Genomic DNA, 27171 nt, shown 5'->3' with positions numbered 1-27171 from the left:
CTGCCACAAGGGCTGGAAGAGGCAGCTAAGCCGGGCTGCCTCCTTCCAGACATGCCACTCACTGCCACAAGGGAGAAGCCAATGCTGGCTGGGGCTGCCAGTTCCCAGTCCTGTCTCACAAAGGAGCTGGAGGTAGGAGAGGTGCTCAGATATGCTATTTGGAACAGGCACACTCCCAGCTCAAAGCCAGGGACTTGCCTCCTCACGCAACTGCAGATGAATTCAGCTTACCCAAATGAGCCAGTGGAGAGAGAAAGACATGGGAGAAACATTACCAGCTGCACATCCCCAGCACAGCAACTGGCATTTGGCATTTCTACCCCCAGACCAGCCTGACTTCTGCCAGCTCAACTTGAAATAATGCTTCTGCCTGTTACAATGGAACAGCCCTGAGAATCCCTCTCAGGAGCTACACGTGCTCAGTAGCACACTTTGGGCCAGCCTTCCTCAAACCAAGAGAGAGGCTGTTGAAACAAAAGGCCACATGAAGCATTTCTGTCTCAAAAGGCTGAAAGACAAGAACTTGCTACAAAGAGTCCCATGGTAAAGGCAAGGGGCAACGGCCACAAGTTGCTACTGAGGAGGTTCAGACTGGATGCCAGGAAAAAAAATCCCACCACTTCAGCTATTAGACACTGGAATAACCTCCCAAGGGAGGTGGTGGATTCCCCTGCATGGGACAGCTTCAAGGCCCAGCTTGACAGGCTGCAGGGCCAGCTCATTTAAACTCTATTCTCACCCTGAAAGGCTGGACTGGATGATCCTTGAGGTCACTTCCAACAACTAAGGTCAGGAGGAGGGCTCAGCATTACCTTCACTGCAGCTAATGCTACCTACTTAAGCTCTGTTGCAGGTGCAGCTGTGAGGATGGGTGGGCACATGGCACACAGGAGCTGCCAGCTGCCACCCAAGCTGCCAGGAGAACATGAAGTGCACTTCCAACTTACATAGGAGGCATTGTCAGAAACGCTGTCGCCTGCGAGCTTGGCTCCAAGGCTCTTGGTCTTCTCAGGCACTTCTACCTGCTTGAGAGGAGGAAAAACCATCAGGCACCAGCAGAGTTTTCAGGCACACTCTCTGGGTCAGGCTGTTCACAAGACCTGCTCCTCCATTTAAACACTGCACAGCCCTGTGTGATGCCCAGGGGTGCTTCCTGGTGACACCAGGAGCAAAGGCATTAGTGTGAGCTGTGGCAAAGCAGCAGCTGATGCACAACACACAGCACAGGCAGGAAAGTGCTCTGGAACAGGGCTGATACTTGATGTGCCCTCCCACAGGGAGATGGAAAGGGGCTGAGCTGCCCCTCACTGCTTGCTCCCAGCCACCACAAAAAGCATCCTAACAGCACTGAGGTTCCTCCAAACAGTGTCAAGGAGCCCCTAAAACTCCTGGGCAGCTTCTCCCATCCTGGCAGTCACTTCAAGCATGCAGAAGGCTGGAGCTCTTCATACCCATAGCCAGGCTCCAGTATGATGTCCCTTGAGTTAATACAGAACTTGATTTCAAAACAAATCAACAGATCAAACACTGAGCACCCACTAAACATCAGCAAACCCAACCCACAAAGCCAGAAAAGGCAACCCCCAAGGCAACAAACAAGTTTGCTTTGCAGAAAACTCCTCTCTGGGCTTGGAGGAGCTCAGGGCTGGTGCTTCAGTTCCCACATGCCACCAGAGACAGCCCAGGGCTGCTCCATGACCTGCAGCCAGATAACCTTACTTACAGGACTCGATGGCTCTCTCTGGCTCCTGATGCTGTGGATGCTACCAATTTCTGTCTGTGAGCTGGAGTGGGACAGTCCTTCAAAATAAGGTCTGAATGAGGAAAACAGAACCAGATTCTTGTTACTGAAAGCATCAGCAGAGGAAGTCCACCAGGTTCAGAGCAAAGCACCGTGGCTGCTCCCAGGGTGTCCTACTGCTCCTCAGTGCTCCCAGGAGCATGCACAGAAGCTGAAAGGAGAGGAAGGACTCCAGGACAGCAGAAGCAGCCAGAAAGCTCAGGAACCCCTGTCCAGCCTGACACCAGCTGACTGACCTCCATCTAATGGATCCAACTTGTCACCTGTCACACACTTTATAAAGCTTTTGCCTTTACAAAGCTCTTACTCAGAAGGCTTGCACACCCTCACACCACACACCAAGCAGCAGCTTTTGTTTCCATAAAAGCCAGGCTGAGAAGCCAGCCCAGGGATTTTCCCACAGCAGAACAGAATCCACACAAGCAGTCCTGTTATGGCATCCTGGCCTGCATCAGAACAGTGTGGCCAGCAGGAGTAGGGAGATCATCCTGCCCTGTGCTCAGCACTGCTTAGGCCACACCTTGAGTCCTGTGTCCAGTTCTGGGCCCCTCAGGTTAGGAAAGATGTTGAGATGCTGGAAGGTGTCCAGAGAAGGGCAAAAAGCTGGGGAGGGGTCTGGAGCACAGCCCTGTGAGGAGAGGCTGAGGGAGCTGGGGTTGCTTAGCCTGCAGAAGAGGAGGCTCAGGGGAGACCTTCTTGCTCTCTGCAACTCCCTGAAGGGAGGTTGGAGCCAGGTGGGGGTTGGGCTCTTCTGCCAGGCAGCCAGCACCAGAACAAGAGGACACAGTCTCAAGCTGTGCCAGGGGAGGTTTGGGCTAGATGTGAGGAAGAAGTTCTTCCCAGAAAGTGATTTGCCATTGGAATGTGCTGCCTGGGGAGGTGGTGGAGTCACTGTCCCTGAAAGTGTTCAAGAGCCTGGCTGAGGCCCTTGGTGCCATGGTTTAGTTGATCAGATGGTGCTAGGTGAGAGGTTGGACAGGATGATCTTGGAGGTCTTTTCCATCCTGGTTAATTCTGTGACTGTGTTATCACTACCTCAAGGATCAGGACCAAAGCCTCACACTGTAATTCCTGTTTCAGCTTTGCAAATGCTGATGGATCTGCAGGCCACCCCAGGCAGGGTCTAGCTCCTGACTGGCAGACAGCAAGCAGAGTTCCTGCCCCTCACTGCCACCCTGCTGCTGCAGGAAGGGAGCCTTGGTGCTAACAGGCATTTTATTTCCAGTTTGTATCTGGATTTGGCTGCCAGCCCTAGCATCCAATTACACATTTGCTCAGCAAGATAAGGCAGCACATACAACCAGATTGTGCTTCCATGCAAAAAGGCAGCTCATCAGGCCAGCCTGAGAGTCAAGGACAATGTAAGGAGCTGACTTTTGTTGCTGCTGCAGGAACAGCCTGCCTACAAGCATCAGCATTTATCACAGCCCTTTCAAGAGATGAACTTTCATCCCTTTCAACAGCTGGGCACAGCAAACCACAAAGTGTCTCCCCAGGACCAGACATGGTGAGCTCTCATCCCAGCAATCACATATCCCCTAAGAATCAGCTCTTGGGCTCCAGGGAGCAGGACATGAGCTCTCAGTCTTTACAGGAAAGCCTTTTGGCTTGTTCCAAAGCAGCTGCTCACCAGAACACATCTACTTTCAAACCGCTTCAAAGCAGGGCCTACCAGCTGGCAACAGACTGGGTCAATCTCCAGCTGCCTTTACAAGCCACCAGCACCACCACTTACCACATCTGTCCCAGTCTAACTCTGGCATCTTCTGGCTCACCAAGAGGAAGCAAGCCTATTCCACATTAATGAGGCTATTAGGACACCTGGTAATGAGCTGGCATTTAGCAGACACTGTAGTGGCCAGCTGCAGTGGGAGGCTTCCCTTCTTTCAGAGCTGTCACACCACCAGAGGCCCCAGCAGGCCACCACATGCCCATCAGGAGAGGGAGTGCAGCCTCAGCAGCCTCATGCTTCCAGCCTGTACTCAGCTGGGATGTGCCACAGCTCTGCCAGCTCAGGGTACTGCACCTGCTCCAGACCCCGAGCCAGCAATCCCAGCTCAGCTCTGCAGCGTGGCCACGGGTCAGTGCCCACAAAGTGGGTTCAGAGCAGGCCCAGTGGTGCCTGTGTTGCTGCAGTCAAGGCCCCTGAGCCCTGCACAGCTCTGTGGTTTCTGCATCCTTAATCCCTGCAGAGGCTCCCTTTCTGCATTGCTTCTCCAGAAAGACACAGCCTGCCTTGCCCCTCTCTCCCTCTTCTGCTGCACCTTCCGACCACATTCCCTTCTGCCTTCACACAGATCTGGCTGCTTCTGCCTCCTCTTCAAAACCCTTGTGTGGATTAAATCCACTGCCTGCCAGCAGCTCCTGCTGCTGTGCTCAGCTGGCAGGGCAGGCAGAACGTCTGCAAAGAGGACAAGGAAGAAGTGAGGCTGAGGGGAAGCTGGAGCCACCCCACACACATGCTGCCCCCAGCTCACAAGCAGTCACTGATGTTGTGACCACACTCCCTAGGCTCTGGCAGGAGATGAAGACAGCAGGATGGAGTGGTGGGGACAGAAACAGCACCCAGTCTGTGCTGGCACTGCACATGGTCTCTCTCTGGCCCAGCCCCACACTTACTTTAACTTTGGCTTTGGGGTGCTCAAGACACTGTCATCATCCTCCATCTCGGGCCCGCTGTCACTGGGGTTCTCTATATCCAGGGTGTCATACAGCAGGTCGAGGTCCTCCTCCACCTCCTGAACATGCTCTGCTGGGTCCTGTTCCGAGTCCAGAACCTAGATGCAGAGCAAAAGCAGACACTGCTGACTCTGCTAGGAGCCAGAGCTATCCCACATCACCCAAGCTCCCCCAGGTACTGCAGCACTTGAGTGCTGGGAGCAAGATTCGCTTCCTAGCGCAAGGAGACTCCGTGCAACAGGGACGTCAAGCACGTGAGAAGTGCTTCCTTCAGTCCAAGCTTGCCAGTGCCTGGTTAAGCAGAAGTTACCTACTGCACTAAGCATCTATCAGCAAGCTATTAACCACGGGTTATGTCCAATCATTCAGCCCCACACCATGAACAAAGCTTTGAAAAGGGCCTCAGTGGAGGCCTCGGTCCTCCTCGAGCGAGTGGAATCAAGGACACCTCAGCAGCGTCACCGGCCTGGGCTGCACTGAGGCTGCCAGGACGCCTCCTGCTTGGATGCCCGAGCAGGCAGAAACGACCAAAACGTCCACAGGAGGCGCCTGACACCTGGCCAAGGACCAGCGGCAGCTGTCACCCACAGCAGAGCTGAAGAGTACAGATCTCTCCCACAAGACTCGACGGCTTGCTTCACGGAGTCACCAGAGTAAGCAGGTGACTGTGCACAGCCTGCTTGCCTTTCTGAATGGCAGCTCCAAAAGAGCAGCAGCCCAGCTGGCTGAGAGCTCAGCTATGGGTGCTGACTCTGAGGAGCTAACTTGGGAAGAACAGCAAAGCTCACAGGACTGTTTGGAAGCACAGGGGAGCATGAGGAGTTACTCACTCTTTCCCACAAGCCACACAAGTCAGCACACAGCCAGTGGAGATGTTAACTGCTTTTGGGTTAGCTGCTCAGTGTTACACAGGTTTCTTGGGGTCTGGATCTCTCTCATTTCCAGCTCTGACCAAACAGCTGACTCCCTTGTGGATATGCATCCCCTGTCCAAGCTTTTCATGTCCTGCCTGCCTGTTGTAGCAAGATGGATCAAACAGGCTGGGGTTTAACTTCCCAAGCAAAACACACCACAGACTACTTCCCTTTGAAAGGGTCAAAGATCATTCCAAAGCAGGCTGCAAAAGCAATGAGTACACACAGCACTGCCAAAGCCTGCTTTTGATAAAGCTTCATCTGCAAAATGTTGGGTGACATTTTAAACTTGGCCCTCGAGTCTCCATGCAAGGCCAGGGTGTAAGGAACGGTCACATCCGCTGCAGACTCAAAAACTGTGTGGAGGAAGCAGGAGAGCATCCCTGAAGGCTAAAGCAAGGTGCCCCAAGGAGAGGCAAACACACAGAGGACAGGAGGGCTCACAGAACACACTGCTTACCTCATCAGACACTTTAAACCTCTTCAGTAATGCCACAACCTTCTGTTTGAAGTTCTGCTGCTGTAAGTCAAAGACACTGTTGCGTAAGTAAAGGCTCAGTGAACTCTCTCCTCCTGGTCTGCAAGCAGCCCAGACACCTCTGCCTGTGGTGCTCCAGCTGCTGCTTCAAACCAGCACACTGCTGGCCCCACAAACCAAGTCTCTGCTGCTCTGATGTTGAAATCTGCTCTTCCACACCCATGCACTAAAGCAAGCTAGGTCCCACTCCACCAAGCACTGGAAACCTTCTGGCCCTGACGGATGGCACATCGCTCTGGCTCGGGCACACAGTGGCCAACAAACCAAGGCCACTTCCCATACTGCCTCCTGCACCCATGCCCTGCATTTCTGGCAAGTGTTTGGCAGTCAGCTTTTTGGATTCCTAGCAAGGGTGACCCAAGAGAGGCCTCTACAGACTGGAAAGCACACATGTGTGTCCCACCAATGAAGTTCATTCCAGCAGGGCCATTGATCTGAGCAGCAGCACTGCAAGAGGAAAGTGCTGGGGCTAGTCCTCAGCACTTGTGTCTCAGCAAACTGCCATCCCCAGGCTGCAAGACAACACAGGCCAAGCTGCTGCTCCTCCTGGGCCTTCACTGGGCCCCAGGAGCTCCCACTCCCTCTTGCAGGGCCACAGGGCTGGGACTTGCCACAAGCTGCCTGTCACTGACCAACCTAACACACTCTGAAGAAGAGATGAGAAAGGGTCCAGGTGTGAGTGCTGGCACTTGAGGTGGTAACCCTGCATCAGGGGGAAAGGGAGGAGAAAATGGCTGGCACCAGGCCACTCTTAGGTGGAGGAAGTTGCTCATTTGCTGGGTCTGTGCTCTCACTAAGGACAGAAGAGGTGTGAAACAGCATGCTCCTGGGCTGACAGACTGAGCTGTCTGATTCAGGTCATTTAAAATATGGTTCATGTCAAACCTTGTCAAAACATGGGTTCCAGAAGCAGCCTCCCAGGAGGCACAATGATCTCCAAACTTTAAGTTCAAAAAGATGATTCTGAGCTACTGTCATCTCAGGCATGCATAAACACTTGTGTCAGCAGAAAGCTGTTGCTCTGGCATGGTCAAGCACAAGCCCCTGCTCCACAGAGAGGAGCAGCTCTGCAGACATGCACATGCTTGCTGGGAGAGGCTGTAGAGCTGCATGCAACTGGCCAAAGCTCTCAGCACCCAACCACTTCTTTTGTATCAGCACCACAGGCACCGCCTCAGGTTTATCTGCCCCTGACTGAGCTACTTAACTTAGTTCTGACACCTTCTCAATGGCCTCTCCTATGCAGAGCACAAACAGAAGAGCTTCTCACTTTAATCTACCTCCAGGACTTCCATGAGCACGGATCCTGCCCTGGCTTGTTCACAGGGGTGGAATTTCACCAGGGCAGAGGACTTCTGGAGCTGCTTAACTTTGCCACCGAGGCACACCTGAACCAGCACAGGCAGACTCCCTGAACTGGTTGCCTTTTCTAGCTCTTCACATGCTGTGAGCACGCTCCCAGGCTGTCTGCTGGGCCAGCATGCCCAGCCCAGCTGCTCCCAGAAGCCACATGCACTGTGCATCCTGGCCAAGCCCCGGCAGTGTTAGTAAAACTGGTTTCCACCGACCCTGGTTATGGACGTCGTTCTTACTATCGATCTCCGCTGCTTCTTGGGCTTCCCCAGCTCGTACTCATCATCATCCAGATCCTGAACAGAGAGAGCAGGCCTATGTTACCTCTGTGAGCTGGGCACACACCAGCATTTACTGAAGTGCTAGAAATGTTCCCCCTGTGCAAAGGCACCTTCTGCTACGCCTTCCCAACCCTCAGCATTCGCCCAACTGGAGTTGTGGAGGCAGAGGGACAAGAAGTGAACCTGGTCTGAAGGAACATGCCAGGAGCAAGGACAGTCACCACCCCACATCTTGGTGGGTTCCCCTTTCAGTACTCTTCAAGAGGTGGAAGGCAGGTGATGCCAGAGTCTGAAGGCAGCTACTCAGGAAGCATCTCCCATCTAGCCAGGGGGGGTCTGTGTAAGGAACTACTTTGCAGAAGGTATTAAAGACCAGAGACTGACTCAGACCCCACCTGTCCTTTAACTGCAGCGGGGATCTCATTGGACTCCTTGAACCCAGTCAGCTTTACAGAAGCCATCAGCTGATGCCTTGCCCACTGAGCAGAGAAACACACCAGGATGGAATGTTGCAGTGTGTCAAGGGAGCTCAAGCCCAAACATGTGAACAATAAATCACATCGTGGAGGGAAAAGGGTTTACTGTGCAGGCCTCCTGCCACTGCAGACACTTGGTGACAGCCTCCCCCTGTCATGGTTTAGCTGCAGGAGCAGGCTTTCAGATTGCAGCACACCCTGAGAGCACAGAGCTCTGCTGAAGGCCTCCCAAGCAGAAGCCATGCCCTAAGCAGTACCTGGCCCTGCACGGCATCGTCGCTGGCCTCCTGCTCGGAAGAGAAGCTCTCGTACTCCTCCTCGGAATAGTTGTCTGCAAGGCAAGGGAAGAGGGCTGAGATCCTGTCAAACTCCTTCAAGGGAGGGGGCACAGTCTCATCTCAGGAGCAGAGCAGGCCAACTAACAACCACAAATCAAGAGAGGAGGCAGGCATGGAGATGTCTGCCAGTTTGCCTTCTATCTGGGCTAGAACCCGTGGGATGGAAAATGCCTGGAGGTAAGGAGCAAAGAGAAACACATCCAGCAGAGGTGTTGGAAGGACCAGCACACAGCTAAAGCTTCTCAAAATACCATCCCTGGAAAGAACAACCTGGGAGACAGCAGCAATTAGAGAGGTTTCTCTGTAAGGGACATGGGCATGACTGGCTTAGAGGAGCCAACCCCATGAGGGCCTCAATCCCTCATTAAAATGACTGCAGGTGAGCAGCCTGGCCTCAGGCAACAACACTGACACCCCTGCACACACAACCTTCAACAGGCCACTCTTCCAGCAGTGAGCAGAGGGCTGGTGGCACATAAAGGCTGTCATGAGCAGGAACCCTGTGACATCTCTAAACAGTGCACAGCATGGTGGGCTTAGGTCAGACCATCACCCCCAGCAAAACGTGCTGCAGGCTTTCAGGTCTCATCTAAGCTCATGAGGTTTACTGCAGAGCACCCAAAGGAATGAAAAAGAAGTTGGAGAGGTAGCTTAAATGTGCATCTTCTGAACACAAGACTGCTAGGCTGGCAAGGAGCTACAGGCTCTCATCACACCTACCAGTAATGCTGGAAGGGCACTGGCAAAGAGACAACTCACCCTGGCTGGATGGCTCAGGCCTGGAGTCACATGCTGGAGAAGCTTTGACCATGAATTCAGGGCCCCACTCCTGCTGCAATCCCTGAGCATTATACAGCAAGAGGTTTGCAGAGTGGGATTTTTTTCATGACTTGGCTCTCATTTGCCCCAGGATGCATCTAAGCCCAGGTGAGGTTTAACTCCAGCTACTTCAGGAAGGCACTGGCCCTCAGAGCATGTGGTTGTACTCTTAGCTCTTACCTGTGGACTTGATTTTCTGGCTGGCCTGCATAGTGCTGTCTTCATGGTCAATTGGCTGACTTGACAAGGAGAAGATCCAGATTTCTGCTACCTTCACTGCAGCCTCTTTGATGTTGCTGAACAGGCTCAGAACCTGGCCACCTTCTGTGGGGTGCTGCATGACCTGGCACAGGAGTTCAGCAGAACAATTTGCAAGGTATTCAAACTTGCCCCATTTGCACACTCCAGGAGTTGGTTAACAGTTACTGCAGGCTCCCAAGCACAGGAGGAAGGCAGCATCCTGCCAGTGCAGGAGCCACATGCAGGCAACACACAATGCCAGCTGAGATTTCATTTAACTACACATGGAAGCAATGGAAGGAAAGAAGAAGTGCTCTGAGCTTGATGGTTGATTGACCTGATCCTTGAAGCACAGTCCTTGACTGCCTCATTACTATGTATTTGCTTCCATGGCACAGCACTGATTTGAATCATCAGGTTACCAACTTTCTGAACACCTGATTAAGGAACTTAATTTCATGTTAAAGCCCAGCAGAGCAGTCAGGAAAGGCAAAAACTCTTGGTGAGATGCAGCTGCAAAGAGCTTCCTCAAGCAAAAAAACAAAGAACCCTGCCCCAGAGAGCTGGCCCCTGAGTCTCAGAGGGGCTGGCATGCCAGGAGAGTGAAGCAGGGGGTCACAAAAAACAAGGCAACCACAGAACATGAGAGCTTGGAAGGGACCTCCAGAGCTCACCCAGTCCACCCCCCTGCCAGAGCAGCATCACCCAGGGCAGGCTGCACAGGAATGCAGCCAGGTGGGGTTGGAAAGGCTTCAGAGGAGACTCCACAGCCCCCCTGGGCAGCCTGCTCCAGGGCTCTGGCACCCTCACACCAAAGAAGTTTCTCCTCATGGTGAGCTGAAACCTTCTCTGTTCCACTTTGTCTCCATTGCTCCTTGGCTTATTGCTGTGCACCACCCAAGAGAGCTTGGCCCCCTCCCCTTGATCCCCACTCCTCAGCTATTGCTAGACATTGATCAGATCCCTCTCAGCCTTCTCTTCTCCAGACTAAACAGCCCCAGGGCTCTCAGTCTCTCTTCCCAGGGGAGCTGCTCAAGTCCCCTAAGCATCCTCCTGGCTCTCCCTTGGACTCTCCCCAGCAGGTCTCTGTCTCTCTTGACCTGGGGAGCCCAGAACTGGACAGAGGATTGAAGCTCTCTTGGCCCCCAGGGCACATTGCTGTCCCATGCAGAACTTGCTGTCCACTAGGACTTGGCAACTCCTAACCTGTCCTGGTGCCTGCTGTTATTCCTCCATGCCTGTGAGGGTTTCTCCTTCCTTTGCCACCTGCAGCTCACAGGGTTCTCCCCAGAACCTAAACCTCACATTCTTCTCTTACCCCACCAGAGTCAGGAAGTGTTTCCCCACTCCTGCACCTCAGCTTTCTACCTGTGCCAGGCTGCTTCATGAGCTCCTCAGGTGGCTTCAAAAGGACCTGAGCTGAGCAGCAGCTAAGCCCATCTGCTCTTCAACTCTGCCCAGACTCACAACCCCAATTAACTGCTTTGTTTGAACAGCTAAGAGAACTTTTTCTCACTATTCTCATCATGCAAAATGTTGACTGTGTCAGTGCTGTTCAGGGGTCAGTACACCACAAACCACCAAGGGGGAAGGAGGGGAGGGGGAGGCTTGTAAAATTTGTTGTGCTCAAGTCTCCAATTTCAGAACTATTCCAGATGAGCTGGAGCAGAACTATTTCCTAACACACTGAACCTCTGACAATCTCTGACCTTCCAACCTCAGCCAGCTGACATCACAGCAAGACCTCAGAGAGGCCACGTGGCACAGCAGCAGCAAATGCCCAGCACTCAGGAGGTCACCCAGGGGTCTCATGAGACAGGCCCACATGTTTGCTGCCTTCACAGCAGCAGCTGATTTCCAGTTCTGAATCAAACCAAACACAGGAGAGGGAAAATGTTAGCTGCAGCAGCACCAATCAGAGTTTGGCCCACTCCACCAGGGAGTTCACCATTTACTGCAACTTTAAGGAGTGGTCTTAGTAAAGAATTATTTAATACAGCAATAATCCACCAGAGCACAACAGCAGCTGGTCTGGGAGGGAAGTGATTTGTTGACAGAATGCAGGCTGATGAAAAATGTTGGTGTTGAGCTGAACTGCTACAGCTAAGCCCACCTCTAAATGCTCAGAAACAGAAGTGGCAGGGATTAAGCAGGGCATGAAATAATGAAGCGTGGAGCTAAGCCACCCAGAGAGCCTCAGTGAATAATGTGTCTGTGCCTGATTCCAGCATTCACTTTCACACTGAGTGTGAGGTGTCCCTGCCCATGGCAGAGGGGCTGGAACTAGATGATCCTTGAGCTCCCTGCCAGCCCTGACAATTCTGTGACTCTGTGTGAATCTGAAAGTTTTATTCTGACAGAATCACAGAAACATTCAGGTTGGAAAAGACCCTCAGGACCACCAAGTCCAACCAGTATGGCCAGAACTCCAGCTAAATTACCAACAGCCAAGAAATAAAATTGCTAAGGGTGTTGCAGCAAAATGAGAGAGCCTACACTTGCCCCTTAGCTCACACAGTGGCACAGAGCACAGCAAACCATGCCTCAGTGTTTCTTAGGCTTGTCCAGGTGACCCTGACCAGCTTGTTCTGCACTTGTGATCTGGACCCCCCCACCTCCAAAAATCCCACAACAGCACAACAAGCCTCACTGCATCATAAGGTAACCTCTCAGAAGCTTCTCCAGATGCTGCCCAGGAAATGTCCAACGCTCCCCCTGAGGATAACACCTGGTTAGAGCACTGCCCTGTGAATGCTGCTCAGCCACTGACATCTGTAGGAAACCCTGCCAGGTGCTTCTCCATGAGGAAAGTGACAACAGTGGCTTGGAAGAGAAGGGCAATTGCCCACTTCTGTCAAGAGAGATGCTCTCAAATGCTGCTCACCTCAGCCATGTTGATAGAGCCCACAGCCAGAGTCTTGTAGCCCAGAATGGTTCGGTTCTTGTAGCGCTTCCGCCGCTGCAGCATGATCTGAAGCTTGTTGCCTTCTCTCTTCAAGAAGTGAGGGTACTGCCATTGCAAACACAAGGGAGAAGATCATTACACCTCCTGACATGATCTCCCAAGCTGCTCCACTCCCAGGGATTAGCCCCAGGCCTCCAGAGGTGCCTACAGCTAACTCGCACTCTGGACAGTCCCAAGGAAGCCTTCGTCTCTGTCCCAACAGCTCAGCTCTGGGCTCTCATTGCCCCAGCAAAGCACTCTGGAAACACATTCCAAGGGCACAGAGGAGCTGTTCAGTTTGAGAAGGGCTGAGCCCAAGCCCAGCTCTAGAGAGATGAACAGCCTCCAGGAGACACTTTCCCCAAGAGGCAAATGGAGAGTGCCCAGAACTGGGGCTCCAGCGGTGCTGCCCTGCCCTTGGGCAAACAGCAAACCACATGCAGTGGCAGAGGCAGCTAAGGACCCCTGCCCTCCTGGTACAGCACCACCTTCCCTCCAGCACAAGGACATTTCCCAGTGCTGCTGCCCACATTTCAGAGCTTACTGTGCTGTGAAAGGGGAGCAAAGGGAGGCACAGCTATGAAGAGGCCCAGGATTTGCTGGTACCTCTTCTGCTACAGCACAGTCATGCTGTGATTCTCCCCAGGGCAGTGCTGTCTCCTTCAGGCACTTGGCTCTGCCAGCTCTCACTGGCTTCCAGCATTTGCACACTCAAACTTCTGTTGCTCAGTGCTTGCACTTCAAGGTCAGTATAGAAAATCTCTGTCCTGCTACCCAACTATGTTGCAGTCATAAATCCTTCCAAGGCATGTGCTACACAAGGAAACACATTTGTTTGTGTGCCTCCCAAAGCACTCCCCAAGAGCAGGGGCAAGAGTGAGGCTAAGCCTGCTCCCCCAGCTGGCCCTGCTCATCTGCATCAGTGCAGTCAGGTCCTGCTTTCTGCCAGGATACTCAGAGCACTGTCAGTCCCCAGGGCTCAGCTCACTCTGTTGTGGGAGGAAGAAGCCACACAATGGAAAAGATCCAGCAGCCACCTGGAGCAGACTCATCTCAAGAGGAGAGGTGAAGGGGGCAGAAGCTGCAGGCACACAAAATGCACAGCCCTCCATAACCTGCAGAGAGGAGAGCCCAGCTGCAGGGACCTCAAGCAGGGCACACCCAAGGCAAGGATGCTCCTCTGGATGCTCCTCTTGCAGCCTAGACCTACAGCTTTTCTTTTTGGCCCTTTTTTTTCTCCTTTCCCTTGGGACATTATGAAAAGTAACAACACCTGATAAATACAAATGCTGAGTGCTACCAGAAGCCCTGAGATGGTAGTGTGCAGCCCAGAGCAAGCCTGGCTGCTGGGCAGGGAGCTGGGAGCAGCAGTCACACAACCAAGCAGAATACCGAGGAGCTGATTGCTCTGCAAGGGCAAGGCCTGCTGTGCACTGCTCCAGGGGGCAGGCCTGCAGAGGGGAGCAGCACCAGCCCATGCAACTGACAGCTGCATCACACACAGATGGACTCTGTGCATTTACAGACCTGAAGCACCCCTAAACAAGGCTGGAAGAAAGTCAGAGGGGAGAGGCAAGAGGGGCTCAAAAAGCCCAAGGCACCTTTGGCACCCACTTGAACTCTGGGGCTCTCTGATGTGCTGGCAGAGCAGCAGGATGGGGACTCCACACTCTTAGCTCAAAGCTCTTGGGCCACAGCAAGGCTCCTTAAGCACAAGCCTGCAGCTAAAGTCCAGTGCCATGCCTGGTCCCAGGGCAGCTTCACTCCAAGGCGCACAACGCTCAGGGACCGAACCGGACAGCTCAGGTCCATGCCTGCAGGCTTCTGCTCTGCCAAGGGGTGCTGCCTGAGCACTCCTGAGGAGCGCTCACAGGGGGCACAACAGAAAGGCAAGGCACTCATCTCCTCCATCAAAAGGCAGGGCTCTGGGAGGCAAGCTGAGCCATCTCCAGAGCACAGGCAGGTTATTTTTAACAGCAGCCACGGGCTGTCAGCTCTGCAGGACGATGCCACCACAACGGCTCGGTAATTCAGTCTGCGACACAGGCCGAGAGGAAAACAGCTGGGCTCTAAACGTCTGGGAACAAGGCTCTGGGAGGGAGCACCAAGCACCCCGAGACACCTCCAAGGGGTGAGCAGAAGGCATCATCACACTCACCAGAAGAGAGTCAAGACAAGACACTCTTTCTGAAGCCTTAGTGAAGTGCTGCTTTCCATCTGGAAAGGTTTATTAGACATAGGAATTAATGCTCCACAGAGCTGCAGTGTTGTGCCTGGAGTATCTTGGGGAGTTTCACTTGATGCTGTGCAACCCACACTGGCTCACAGGATGTCAGGGCTTGGAAGGGACCTCTGGAGATTGAGTCCAACCCCCCTGCCAGAGCAGGAGCATGGAACCCAGCACAGGTCACACAGAACACATCCAGATGGGGCTGCAAAGGCTCCAGGGAAGGAGACTCCACAACCTCTCTGGGCAGCCTGCTCCAGGGCTCTGGGACCCTCCCAGGGCAGAAGTTCCTCCTCATGCTGAGCTGGAACCTCCTGTGCTGCAGTTTCCATCCACTGCCCCTTGTCCTGTCCCAGGGTGCAGCTGAGCAGAGCCTGTCCCCTGCCTCCTGCCCCCCAGCCCTCAGCTATTGACAGACATTGATCAGATCCCTCTCAGCCGTCTCTCCTCCATTCTGACCAGCCCCAGGGCTCTCAGCCTCTCCAGCAGCAGCCATTCCAGCTAAGTAAGGGTGATGGCAGCTCACCTGCCACAAAAGCTGCCATGGGGCTGGCCCTAGCCAGCAGGGATCAGACCCATCCCTGGCTCCAGCCTTTCCCCAGCTATGTAACAAAAGCAAAGGCTAACTCCTCCCTCCTGTTCAAGCAGAGGCCTGCCAGACAGCAGGCTGCTGTGCCAACCTGCACTGGCACCTTGCTAGCTTAGCTCAGTGCAAAGGCCCAGAATTCCACCCAGGAGGAGCAGCTGAGAAGGCAGTGACTGTGAGGGCAGGAGAGCTGCAAATCCAGACAGGCAGCACAAAGCAAGGCACACTGTTTGAAGAGCTGACAGTGCAGCAGGCAGACACTGAGACCTGCTGTGCTCTGACATCCTCATGGTTCTGCCTCGTGGCCCTCTGCCACTCTCAGCTATATCCCAGGCTCCACATTCAGGCTGCATCTGGCTTAAGCTGCCACTGCCAGCTCGGAGAAGCCTCCCAGTCTTCATCCAATTAGGTAACAATAAATCTGTCCTAAAAATCCTCCTGTGCTATTTCAGGAAGGTTTCCCAGGCCTCACTGCACTCAAGCCCACCAATCCCTCCTGCAGCAGGGCCCAGCAGCACATCCCTGCATCCAGCTTGCTCTTCTGAAGGCTCAGTGTCACACACATCACTGCTCTCCCTGCTCTGGCTCAGTTCCCAGCCCCTGCAAGGGAAATTGAGTTAAAGGCAATGTTCTGTGTCCTGCTGCAGCGTTGCTCTGAGTCCCCAGAGCAAAACCCCACACCACCTCACACATTCCCAGTTAATTCAGAAAGACCTGCAGAAAACCTTGCTCCTAGCTGAGAGGCCTGGCAGAGGGAGTTCCTCTCACAGCTCTGCTGCCAGCATGGGAAAGCTGCAGCCCCAGGACCCATGAATTGCTGGCCTGTGGCTTTGCTGCTCCTGTTCACAAGAAGGGAGATGCAGTGCTGCAGCTAACAGTTTGGGGGCTTCACCAGAAGAGGATCAGAAGCAGCCCCCAGCTGTGCACCTGCCTGGGCAGCAGCAGGGTTATCATCTGTCTGCAAGGAAAGCTGATGTGCCTGGAGTCTGCACAGGCCTGAGAAACAACCAGTCCATCTCACAGCATCACTTGAGCCTTCCTCCTTACCAGATCAAACTCCTGACTTCAGGACCTAACCAATACTCCCAAAGCACTGATAATCCAGATAGGAATGCAGCTGAGTGTCTGCAGTACCCTGCCTCCCTCTTGCTGGTAGCAAGCCAGCCTCTATTTATCTTATTTCCCTGCTCAGGAGGTAGCTCCAGGGCAGCATACTTGGAGGAAAAGAGGAACCAATGAAATGCAGCTCCCAGCTATTCCCATGGCTCTGGAGCCAGGAGCTACTGCCTGTGCTCTGCTCCTGCTTCCCTAAGCAGTGTCTCTCTCAGCAGCTCCAAATCAGAAGCTCTCCTGTCCCATTCCAGCCTTCCATTAGGCTGATTCTTCATGCCACCCTCCATGGCTGCCACCCTCCAGTGCCCACAAAGGCAACAAAGGGCAAAGAAGATGCATCAAGCTCAGCTTTGCCATAGCCATTACCCCAGGAGGATGGACTACAGCAAAATGTTCATGTTGCTGGGCTCCAAACACTGGATGCACAACCAGGGAGGTGCCCCAGCACTGTGAACCAGCACCCTTGGGCTCCAGGCCCCCCTTGCTGAGAGGCAATCCAGAAACCTTTGTGCCACTGCACTGAGGACCTGCAAATTGCCTGCTCCCCCCAAGACAAGCCAGGACTAGAGATCTGATGCCCATGAGGCAGGGTTGGGCCCAAGAAAATTCCAAGGGTTTCTATGGCAGCCTTCTTAGTGGGCTTTCCCCTCCCCAGGCCCTGGAAGCATCTGGGCCATTTTTGCTCAAATTGCCCCCAGCCCAGAATGAAGCCAGGAGCTCTGAGAGCTCTTCAGAAATAGCTGGGGCTGTCACAAGAACCAGCACCTCAGGCAGCACTGGAAGGGTCATCTCTGACCCACTCTGCACCTCTGCTCACTGTAAGGCAGCAAGTCACAGAACCACAGAACATGAGAGCTTGGAAGGGACCTCCAGAGCTCACCCAGTCCACCCCCCTGCCAGAGCAGCATCACCCAGGGCAGGCTGCACAGGAATGCAGCCAGGTGGGGTTGGAAAGGCTCCAGAGGAGACTCCACAGCCCCCCTGGGCAGCCTGCTCCAGGGCTCTGGCACCCTCACACCAAAGAAGTTTCTCCTCATGGTGAGCTGAAACCTTCTCTGTTCCACTTTGTCTCCACTGCTCCTTGGCTTATTGCTGTGCACCACCCAAGAGAGCTTGGCCCCCTCCCCTTGATCCCCACTCCTCAGCTATTGCTAGACATTGATCAGATCCCTCTCAGCCTTCTCTTCTCCAGACTAAACAGCCCCAGGGCTCTCAGTCTCTTCCCAGGGGAGCTGCTCAAGTCCCCTAAGCATCCTCCTGGCTCTCCCTTGGACTCTCCCCAGCAGATCTCTGTCTCTCTCGACCTGGGCAGCCCAGAACTGGACAGAGGATTGCAGCTGTGGTCTCAGCAGGGCAGAGCAGAGGGAGAGAAGACCCTCCCCAGACCTGTTTGCCACACTTGGCTGGTTGCCCCCGGGATGGCAGCCCCCCAGGCCCCATGCCAGCTCACCTGCAGCGAGAAGGTCAGTGCCAGCTCGGTCTCCACGTGTCCGCTCGGGGGCAAGACGATCTCGTGAGACCGCAGGATGCGCTTGGAGCCCTGCACAACAAAGCCCAGGGTGAGCCTCCCAGGAGCCAGGCCTGCCCCCACCCCAGCACTGCCACTGACAACCAGGAAACACTGAGCAGCACTGCCACAGCGAGTGGATGGGCCTGACCCTGTGCTTCTGTGAAATATTAATGAGAGGAAAAGCAGAGATTTGCCAGCAGGGGCTTGGGCATATTTGCTGCCTCCACCTACAGCAAGGCAGCTTTCTCCTTCCTGCCAAACCCCAGTGTGCAAAAGGCAGGAGTCAGCCCCCACCCCTCAAGTTAAAAAGCCTCCCATTTTCCCTTCTGCCCAGGAGGTACACATCCCATAATCTCCTGGGTTTGGAGAGTGCAGCATCATGCTTCAATCTCCAGCCTCACCACGCCAGGCTGGCCTCTCCTTTCCCTGCACACATCCCTCCCTGGGCAAAGTGGAGATTTCAGCCTGTCTCAAACAGCTGACAGAAACTTGGGTTGTAAACCAAGACTATGCAGTCAGCATCCTAGTGGGGTCTGGAGAGCTGAGAGCCCTGCAGGGCAAGTCCAAGCCAGCACTGAGTTTGGGCTGCTGCACGCCAACCCAGTCGTGAGCTGCTCCCTGCGTGGCCATTTCATTCCAGGGAACGTTTCGGGGGAAACTTGACTGACTGCTGACCAGCAAACCCTTCTGTGCTGTTCAAAGAGTGACAAGTCTCAGAGGTGCCTGGCTCAGCGTTCTGCTGATGCTGCAGATCTGGCTCTGCCCAGGCAGGCTGATCTCCCAAAGGCACAGAACTGTAGCGCTCAAAAAAGGCAGCATCTGGGGAATCAGAGACAGACTGGGGGCGCAAACACCTCCAGCCACATCCAAAGGAAAATCCTGTCTGCCAGCAGCAGCCTCAAATAGCATCCTGAGAGAGCAGCAGAGACCCACTTCCAGCCCTGCCTCCCCTCCCTCCGCGCCCAGAGCCACCGGCAGCAGCGCCTGCGCTCCCGCACGGCTCCGCTGGGGAATGCCAAGGCACCTGAGCTCCAGCTGGCCAGAAGACAGAGAGCAGAGCAGTGTGAGGAGCCCAAGTGCCTCTCCCTCAGGGAAAGCAGCATGCCTGCAGGAAAAGCCCAGCCAGCCTCGCCGCTGGCCGCAGCGGCAGCTGTGCCACTGGGGCAAAGCTCCTCATGGCAGTGATCTTGCCTTGCCCCTTATGCAACAACAAAGCTCAAAGCCCAAACACAGCTGCTGGGAAAAGACTGCAGCAGACAGAGAGCAACAGCTTGGGCACACAGCTGACAGCTCTTTGAACATGGCTGTTCAGGAGGCTGCAAGGAGCCACGGGGAAATGCAGGTCGGATGTTCCCATCGGGCCTGAATTCAGCTCCCCCCGAAGGGCTCCAGGTCCTGCCACCTCTCTCTTGCAACTGCCCAAGCAAAGGCAGGGAGGCCTTGCACACAGAGCAGGGATCTGATGGTCCAGGATCAGCAGCCTCCAGCAACAGCCCTGTCAGGAACCCCAGTGCCGAAAGAGCTCGTCAGCAGCAGCACCGTAACCTGCCCGCTGTGAAAGGCCTTTCAGTGAGAGGGCTTCAAACCTGCCTGTGCCCCAGAGCTGCAGTGCCACTGCCCCACTGCCAAACTGCACACCACAGAGAAATATGGCTGCTGATCCAGCACAAGGGACAGCCAAGGTGAGGCACCCTCTGGAATACAGCCACAGGACCTTCCAACCACTGTCACCTCCAGGTCAACCGAAAGGGCACATCAAAGGCAGAAGAACAGCCTGGGGATGTGAGCTGCAGCCTGGGACTTGGCAGATGAGCACCCCAAAGGGCAGCCAGGGCAAGTCCTCCTGCCTTCCACTTCTGCAGGGATCTGCCCTGGTGTAGAAAGGACTGCAGAAGTGCTCAGGTCCCGTGTCAGACAGCTCACCTCTACCCCAGACAGGCAAGTGCCACCTGTGAAAGCTCCCTCTGGCCTTGCAGGTCTGGGGCAGCATTTTCAACCTTTTCACCCATAAAAGCTGTGAGTAGACAGCAGTCACCTGGGCAGCAGAAGGTTTTGCTGTAGCAAAAGCTACTGCATTCTCCAACCCAGGCCTGACATGCTCTACATGCAGATCCTTCACTGACAAGCCTCAGGCCCTTACAGTGATGTATCCACCATCCAGGAGTGCAGACATATGGAAAGCTGTCAGCCCTGATAAGCAGCATCTGACAGCCTGGAAACCCACAGCTGTGCTTCTTGGACCAAGGCTCCCACCAATCCAGGTGTGTGAAACAATTCCCTGCCTTTCTGCCCCCTGCTGTGGGTGCACAAAGCCCCTCCAACGCAGAGGGATGGATTCTGACCCCAGGTGGACTGCTCACAGCAATGAGGGATGTTGGTTACATCCTCAGCTGCACCACAGAGCCTGCAGGATCTCAGTTTCCAAGCTAGATGACTGTGTGACTGCTCTGACACAAGTAGCTCCCTGCAGGGGTTTCCATGGCTTTTTACTTGAAAAGCAGCTGTTTTTCAGCATGGTTTGTGGTAGTCTTCTACTTGTAGGTCAGCCAGGCTTTCACCTCAGCACTTGCAGTGGTTGGAGCATGTGAGCTGCACTGATGCTGTGAGGCACTGTGGTACCAAGTCCCCCAGCCTGCCTCTAGGCAGTGTGACCTACATGGAGGCACCCAATTAAATGTCACAGATGTGTGCTGTAAAGTGGGTTATTCACCTTGGGTGGAACCAGATTACAACGTACAGGCCCCTTACAAATCCACTGACAAGCACCTGGCCACGAGATGACTTGGATGCCTGACAGCAGAGCTGCCTATCAGCAGAGAAAGGCAGATCCCCAAACCAGGACCCAGTCACCAAGACATTAAGCCCTGAAGTGAGCTGAATGAGACCTGGATTTAGAGACTGCTCAGGGAGAAGAGGTGACAGCATGTGAGCTGTAAGGAGCATTTTTACACACAGATAAGCTCATGCTGAGCCCTCAGTGAACAACATTGGGCACTCACAGCAGGGCAATTCAGCAGAAGCTGGGGGAAGGATCACAGGAGCCCCACACACCCAGAAGGCCCTGAGGGACTCAGTCAGGCCTCTGCCAGTGTTTTTACCAAAGCAATGCATTTACTTGCCAGAAGTGAGCAGCAATTACCTGCATTTTAACAGCAATGACCCCAGAAATATGCTCCTTATCCAATTCCTTTAAGACTACCAGTTTCTTTAAGGTCAAGCTGCACAACCTGCAAAAGGAACAGAAGAAAACCAGTTACAGTCATGTCTGCAAAGGGAAAAGCTCTGAACAGCTTTTTCACACAGCAATGCCCCAGTTTGAGGGTGGGCAGGCTGCAGGCAGCAGCCACACACTGATGCAGGCAAGGACAGCAGAAGTATGTGAGGCGTCCCTGCCTCGTCAGACTGCCTCGCTCCAAGCTCTCACCAACACAAGGAGCTGGACAGGGGGGAGGTCTGTGTTTGATGCAGACCCATGGCCACAGGAGAGAGCCTCACAGCATGCTCTTCCAGCCAACCACAGCCTGGGAGCTCTGCCTCTGAGTCAGAACAAAAGCTTTAGGGTCAGAAGACTGACATTCCAGCCAGAGAAGAGCTCCAGGTCAGACTAATTTTAAACTTGTCTACAAAGCCTTGCCAGAGTGTTGGCTTTTCCAGTTTCAAACTCCTGGCACCCAAAGAGCTCATTCCCACCTCCTCTGGTAACCCACACATTCTCCTCCTCACCCCCAAACAAAAGGGCATGCAAGTGGCTCAGGCATCTTTGATGGGAAAGGGAAAAAAGACCAAGAAAAGAGAGGCCTGGAGCTGTGCCCTCTGGCCCTGGCACTCACATGCCACACATATGCAAGGAAGTCACATTCCTCACCCAGGCAATGCTACATTGTTCTGGTTAAAGCTGTTCGCTCTTCTGCCTTCCAGCACGGGGAGCTTGGGAGCAGGCAAAGTTTAAACTGGGTGCTGCTAAGTTAAGGCTCTGAAGCAATGGGACCACAGCACTGGCACTGCCACAGCGTGGGACCACAGCACTGGCACTGCCACAGCGTGGGACCACAGCACTGGCACTGCCATAGCTATTTAGCCTGGCTGGCTCAGGGGAGACCTTCTTGCTCTCTCCCAACTCCCTGCAGGGAGGTTGTAGCCAGGTGGGGGTTGGTCTCTTCTCCCAGGCATCCAGCACCAGAACAAGAGGACACAGTCTCAAGCTGTGCCAGGGGAGGTTCAGGCTGGAGGTGAGGAGAAAGTTCTTCCCAGAGAGAGTAACTGGCCACTGGAATGTGCTGCCCAGGGAGGTGGTGAAGTCACTGTCCCTGGAGGTGTTCAAGAGGGGACTGGATGTGGCACTTGCAGCCATGGTTTAGTTAGTCAGGAGGTGTTGGGTGATAGGTTGGACTTGATGATCTTTGAGGTCTTCTCCAACCTTATTGATTCTATGATTGCACAGAACTTGCCAGCAGCTGGTGTGCCAGAGGCAGCATGCCTGGAAACAAGCTGCAGGGAAAGAGAAACCTGAAGCAGTGACAGCTCAGCTCGAGGAAAGCAGAGGCCAGAGAAATTGCTGGGTGGGCTCTAGTGACTTGACATCCCTCACCCCACTGGCCAGGAGCCAGCACTGCCTTCGTGCCAGGTCTCTACCCCACAGCATGGCCACCTTCAGCCTCTGCCGTGGAATGTCAGCAGGCCTCGGCATGGCCGCTCTGAAACCCACTGGAGGGCTTCTTCTCCCAGCTCAAGCATAACATCAGGGCTGCTCATGAAGGGGCCAAGTCCAGCAGCAGATGCACAGAAGAGGAGCTGGCACTGGACACTGGTGTGTGCCCAGGCAGCAGCACCAGCAGAAGTGCCACTCGCTGAAGCCTGCACCTCAACCACGTGATTCCACGCTGCTGCCAGCAACACAAGTCACCACTGCAAGGGCAGTGAGCACCTCCATCACCTCCTTCACCACAAGGGAAGCTGAAGCACTGCTTTGCTGCAATGCTTGATGGTAAACAATCATCCTGGGAGCAAAACTGCAGGAAAGGCTCTTCCTGACGGGAGCAGTGGCAGGTGCTGAAGCAACTGCTGCCTGCCTCACCCAGAAACCTCTGCTGCTGCCCCTGAGCTCTGCCCTCTCACACAGGGCTTGGAAGCTGGAAGAGACCTCTTTGAATTTATGGCCTTCACTCAAGCACTTTCCCACACCTGCCCTTGCCAGCCTCCTCCCCACCACAGCCCACACCACCTGTGCTCTCTGCCCACTTTCAGACACTGCTTCCTGCGATCAGCCCCTGCAACCCGAGACAAAGAGGCAACTCTCCTGTGCAGAGCTGTGCATCAGCGAGGCCAGAGATGCTACAGAGGTTACAGGGAAGGTGGGAAAGAGAGGCCTGCCTGGGCCTCTGCTCCCTTCTGTCACAGGGCTGTCAGCCGTGCCCAGCGTCACCGGGACACAGGCGCTGGGCGGCAGCAGCCTGGAGGGGCTGGGTGCCGTCCTGGGGCGAGGGATGGCAGGAGCAGGACAGCTGCAGCTGCTGCTGGGCTGGCAGAGGGGAAGCACACGTGCCTGCAGCCACGGGCTGAGCACCCCCCGGCAAAGCAGGCGCCTGCAGCAGCAGCAGCAGCCGGCGAGCAGAGGCACACGCAGGCGTCCCTGCGCCGGGCGGCCGGCGGAGCTGCAGCCCTCGACGCCGAGCGCGGCAGGAGCTCTCCCTCCGCGTCCTCGGCACGGCAGCAAGCACAGAGGCTGGCTGGGCCAGGGCCTGGAGGAAGGAGGCTGTGATGCCATTTGTTTTCTTTGTAAGGCTGTAGCTGGAGGGCAGCTGCGCTCTGCTGGCCAGGCCCCGGGAGCGCGGCGGCCAGGTGCCCAGAGCAGAGGTAGGGCAACACGCTGGCATTGTTCCGTGCCTCTCGGCCCAGACAAAGGCCTTTTCTCTCCGGCCCAGGCTCGAGGAGGAGAAAGGTACGGGAGGAAACAATGGTGTTCTGAGCAGGCAGAGCAGAGCACAAGGCGGGTGCTCTGTTCTCCACTGGGCTTTGCTTCCATTCATCACTTAGGAGCTCTGACCCAGCCCTGTGGAGCACTTGCTGCTTGGAAAACAAAAGTAATTAAAAGCCTGCTGTACAACGGCCAGAAACACAAAAGCAGTTAACAAAGACAAGGGATGCATCTGCTTTCTTTATCCCCCACCGCTGGGCTGCTGGTACTAAAAGGCACTTCAGACACACACAAGCCAACAATGGAACGTTTATGTCCTCGTCAGAGCGGGGAGCGGGACACAAATCAGACAGGGTTTAAATCCCACCAAACCACTCTCACCCTCAACAAGTTAGAATAGAATAAACCAGGTTGGAAAAGACCTTCAAGATCATCGTGTCCAACCCATCAACCAATCCAACACCACCCAAACAGCTAACCCATGGCACCAAGCACCCCATCAAGTCTCCTCCTGAACACCTCCAGGGATGGGGACTCCACCACCTCCCCAGGCAGCCCATTCCAATGTGCAATCACTCTCTCTGTATAGAGCTTTTTCCTAACATCCAACCTAAACCTCCCCTGGCACAGCCTGAGACTGTGTCCTCTTGTTCTGGTACTGGCTGCCTGGGAGAAGAGACCAACCCCCACCTGGCTACGACCTCCCTGCAGGGAGTTGTAGAGAGCAAGAAGGTCTCCCCTGAGCCTCCTCTTCTCCAGGCTAAGCAACCCCAGCTCCCTCAGTCCCCCCTCACAGGGCTGTGCTCCAAGCCCCTCACCAACTTTCTTGCCCTTCTCTGGACACCTTCCAGCAAGTCAACCTCCTTCCTAAACTGAGGGGCCCAGAACTGGACACAGGACTCAAGGTGTGGCCTAACCAGTGCAGTGTACAGGGGCAGAGTGAGCTCCCTGCTCCTGCTGGCCACACTCTTCCTGATGCAGGCCAGGATGCCATTGGCCCTCCTGGCTGCCTGGGCACACTGCAGGCTCATGTTCATCTTACCATCGACCAGCACCCCCAGGTCCCTCTCCACCTGGCCGCTCTCAGCCACTCTGACCCCAGCCTGTAGCACTGCCTGGGGTTGCTGTGGCCAATGTGCAGCCCCTGGCACATGGATGTGTTCAATCTCCTGCCCTTGGACTCTGCCCATCTGCCCAGCCTGTCCAGGACCCTCTGCAGAGCCTCTCTACCCTCCAGCAGATCAACTCCTGCCCCCAGCTTGGTGTCATCAGCAAATTTACTGATGATGGACTCGATGCCCTCATCCAGATCATCAATAAAGATGTTAAAGAGCATGGGGCCCAGCAGTGATCCCTGGGGCACACCACTGGTGACTGGAAGTTGCAGGTCTCAAGTCTAAGTCTGCAGTTTACAAACCAAAGCAACCTTTGGAATAGGTGGCAGGAAGGGGCCATACCTCACTGTCAGGACAGACATGTTCCAAGTGTGTCCCTGCACCCAGGGCCAGCACAGGGGCCCTGCCACCGGCACAAGGAGCCTTACCAGCTCGCATGCTCAGGCTGCCATAAGGGTTTGTCTGTCCTAACTGCCTCTGAGAGCAGCAGCAGCTCCTTCCATACACTTATCTCAGGTTTTGCTGTGCTTCCACCAATTTGGTTGATGGTCTCACAGAACATTTCAATCAACCAGGCTGTTACAGCTAAACGCTGGTAGAACAAAGCAAGACAGACACAGGTCAGCCTGGAAAGATTTGAGGGGAAAAAGAACATAGCTACAGCTGGAAGTTTCTAATGCATGCACACATGGGCTCTGTGAACACGGGAAATAACCTAGCACATAGACATAAGAGGAACTGAGGAAGCCTCAAGTCTGGAGCTGAAGGAGCCTGAAGTACTTTGAGCAGTCTATAAAAAGCCTGGGGCTGCAACACAGGAGGTGCAGACAAACCCTTTCTTTGCAGGCTCGCTGCAGCACTGAGCTCTGCCTGCACACATCGAGCTAAGCTAGCAAATGCTTAAACGGGGGCAAGGGAAGTCTGAAAGCCAAGGCTTCCACCCTTTTTTGAAGGCTCATTGTAGATCTCCCTGCTAGGAGCACAGCTGGGTCCCCCACAGCAGCAGGCAGCATCTGCTGAGAGGCTTGCATTCCCTCGGGTCACACAGCCCCCTCCACAGCAGAGGCACAAGGTACTGCCTGCCTCAGTTCTCAGGTTAACAGATCATGAGAGCTTAGTGCATCACACCAGCCTAAAACACGAGAGCTTAGTGCATCACACAAGAACAAACTCTTCATCTTTTCACATCACTGCTGCAAGAACCCAGTTTTGAAGAGGAAATGTGGACCTGACCCAATGGTTTCAAGTGGCCCTGCTAATGCAAGCTGTGTTGAATAGCTTCATCAGGAGCTCCCTGCTGAAGGAGGCAGGTACCTGCAAAGAACACAACGTTTTGGTAACCAAGATCCAGCAAACGTGTCCAGAACAGCCAGAGGAGGTCTCACATTCTTTACTCACTCAATGCTTTGCTGTTGCAGCCCTCCAAGTAGGAAGACCAGGAAAACAAACCCCCTCAAAAAGTTTGCCTCACTGAACTGAGTGCCTGCTCTCCACAGGGAGCACAGTAATTGCACTGAGGTCTTGCTCACACAGAGACAGGCAAATCAACAGGAAGGGAAAATGAAAAATTAAAGACCTGTATTTTAATTAAGGCCCACAGTAGTCAGGGAAAATAAGAGCTGTAGGGGACTCCAACCAAGTGCAGGACAGGAGCTGGAACAGGCAGAGCCTAGCCCTCTACACAGGTACCCTTTGTCCAGGTTAAAAGCTGTGAAGGCACTGTCACTACAGAAAATGTTCCATGCCAGGCAGCTCTCTTCTGAAGTCTGTAAACTTCAACCAGCCAAAGGCTACTAAGAAAGGAATTAGCTTTTTTTGGGCCACTGGACAGCTTCATGTCACCCAAGTTACTTCAGCATTTCAGGACAGCAAGCAGCTTCCTACCCCAGTGCTCTCAATCTCAGCTCTAAGTGCTCTGTGCCGTGCTGACACTCCACACCCAAGCCAGTCCCAAACATACATCAGAAGCCACCTGAAGGAGAAGTGGAGAGAGACACCCACCCAGACATTCACCTGCCCAGGCAGACAGAGCTCCTCTGCACAGAGCTACAGGGGCATCTGTGCAGCAGAGGCTGGAGTCAGAAGCCCTGCACAGCATTTTTCAGACAGCTGCTGAAGCGAGGTATGAGTGCACGCAGTGCACCAAGAGCCAACTGCACAGGCAGCTCCTTGGGCCCAGGGAGAAGACAACCCCACATGGATGTGCTTGATGCTGCACCTCCTGCTGAGGGCAGAGCTCTGTGAGGGCCTAGGAGAGTCAGCTCGGGCAGAGAGAGGCAGAGCTGCTCTCTGATGTCACTGAAGTGTGAGAGCAGGGCCTTTG

The 27171-nt window shown here is 54.4% G+C and overlaps 1 protein-coding gene across 11 annotated transcripts in view; it reads right to left on the bottom strand.

The window, feature by feature from the left end:
* Nucleotides 1–27171, bottom strand: part of PACS2 (phosphofurin acidic cluster sorting protein 2) — an 82342-nt gene that overhangs the window by 29580 nt on the left and 25591 nt on the right. For 5 of the 11 annotated variants that reach the window (XM_054165071.1, XM_054165076.1, XM_054165072.1 and 2 more), the window contains exons 2-11: nt 20959–21046; nt 17760–17849; nt 12324–12449; nt 9380–9542; nt 8300–8373; nt 7501–7581; nt 5855–5914; nt 4421–4578; nt 1724–1814; nt 948–1025 (exon numbers count right to left, since the gene is read on the bottom strand). In XM_054165071.1, coding sequence (XP_054021046.1) covers nt 948–1025; nt 1724–1814; nt 4421–4578; nt 5855–5914; nt 7501–7581; nt 8300–8373; nt 9380–9542; nt 12324–12449; nt 17760–17849; nt 20959–21046 — 1009 coding nt within the window. The remainder of the gene's footprint in view (nt 1–947; nt 1026–1723; nt 1815–4420; nt 4579–5854; nt 5915–7500; nt 7582–8299; nt 8374–9379; nt 9543–12323; nt 12450–17759; nt 17850–20958; nt 21047–27171) is intronic. The other 6 variants (XM_054165073.1, XM_054165080.1, XM_054165078.1 and 3 more) reach the window with 3 other exon arrangements.

Source organism: Dryobates pubescens, chromosome 11 (assembly GCF_014839835.1).
Source record: "Dryobates pubescens isolate bDryPub1 chromosome 11, bDryPub1.pri, whole genome shotgun sequence".
Lineage (NCBI taxonomy): Eukaryota > Metazoa > Chordata > Aves > Piciformes > Picidae > Dryobates > Dryobates pubescens.
This window is presented reverse-complemented; position numbering and strand designations above follow the sequence as displayed.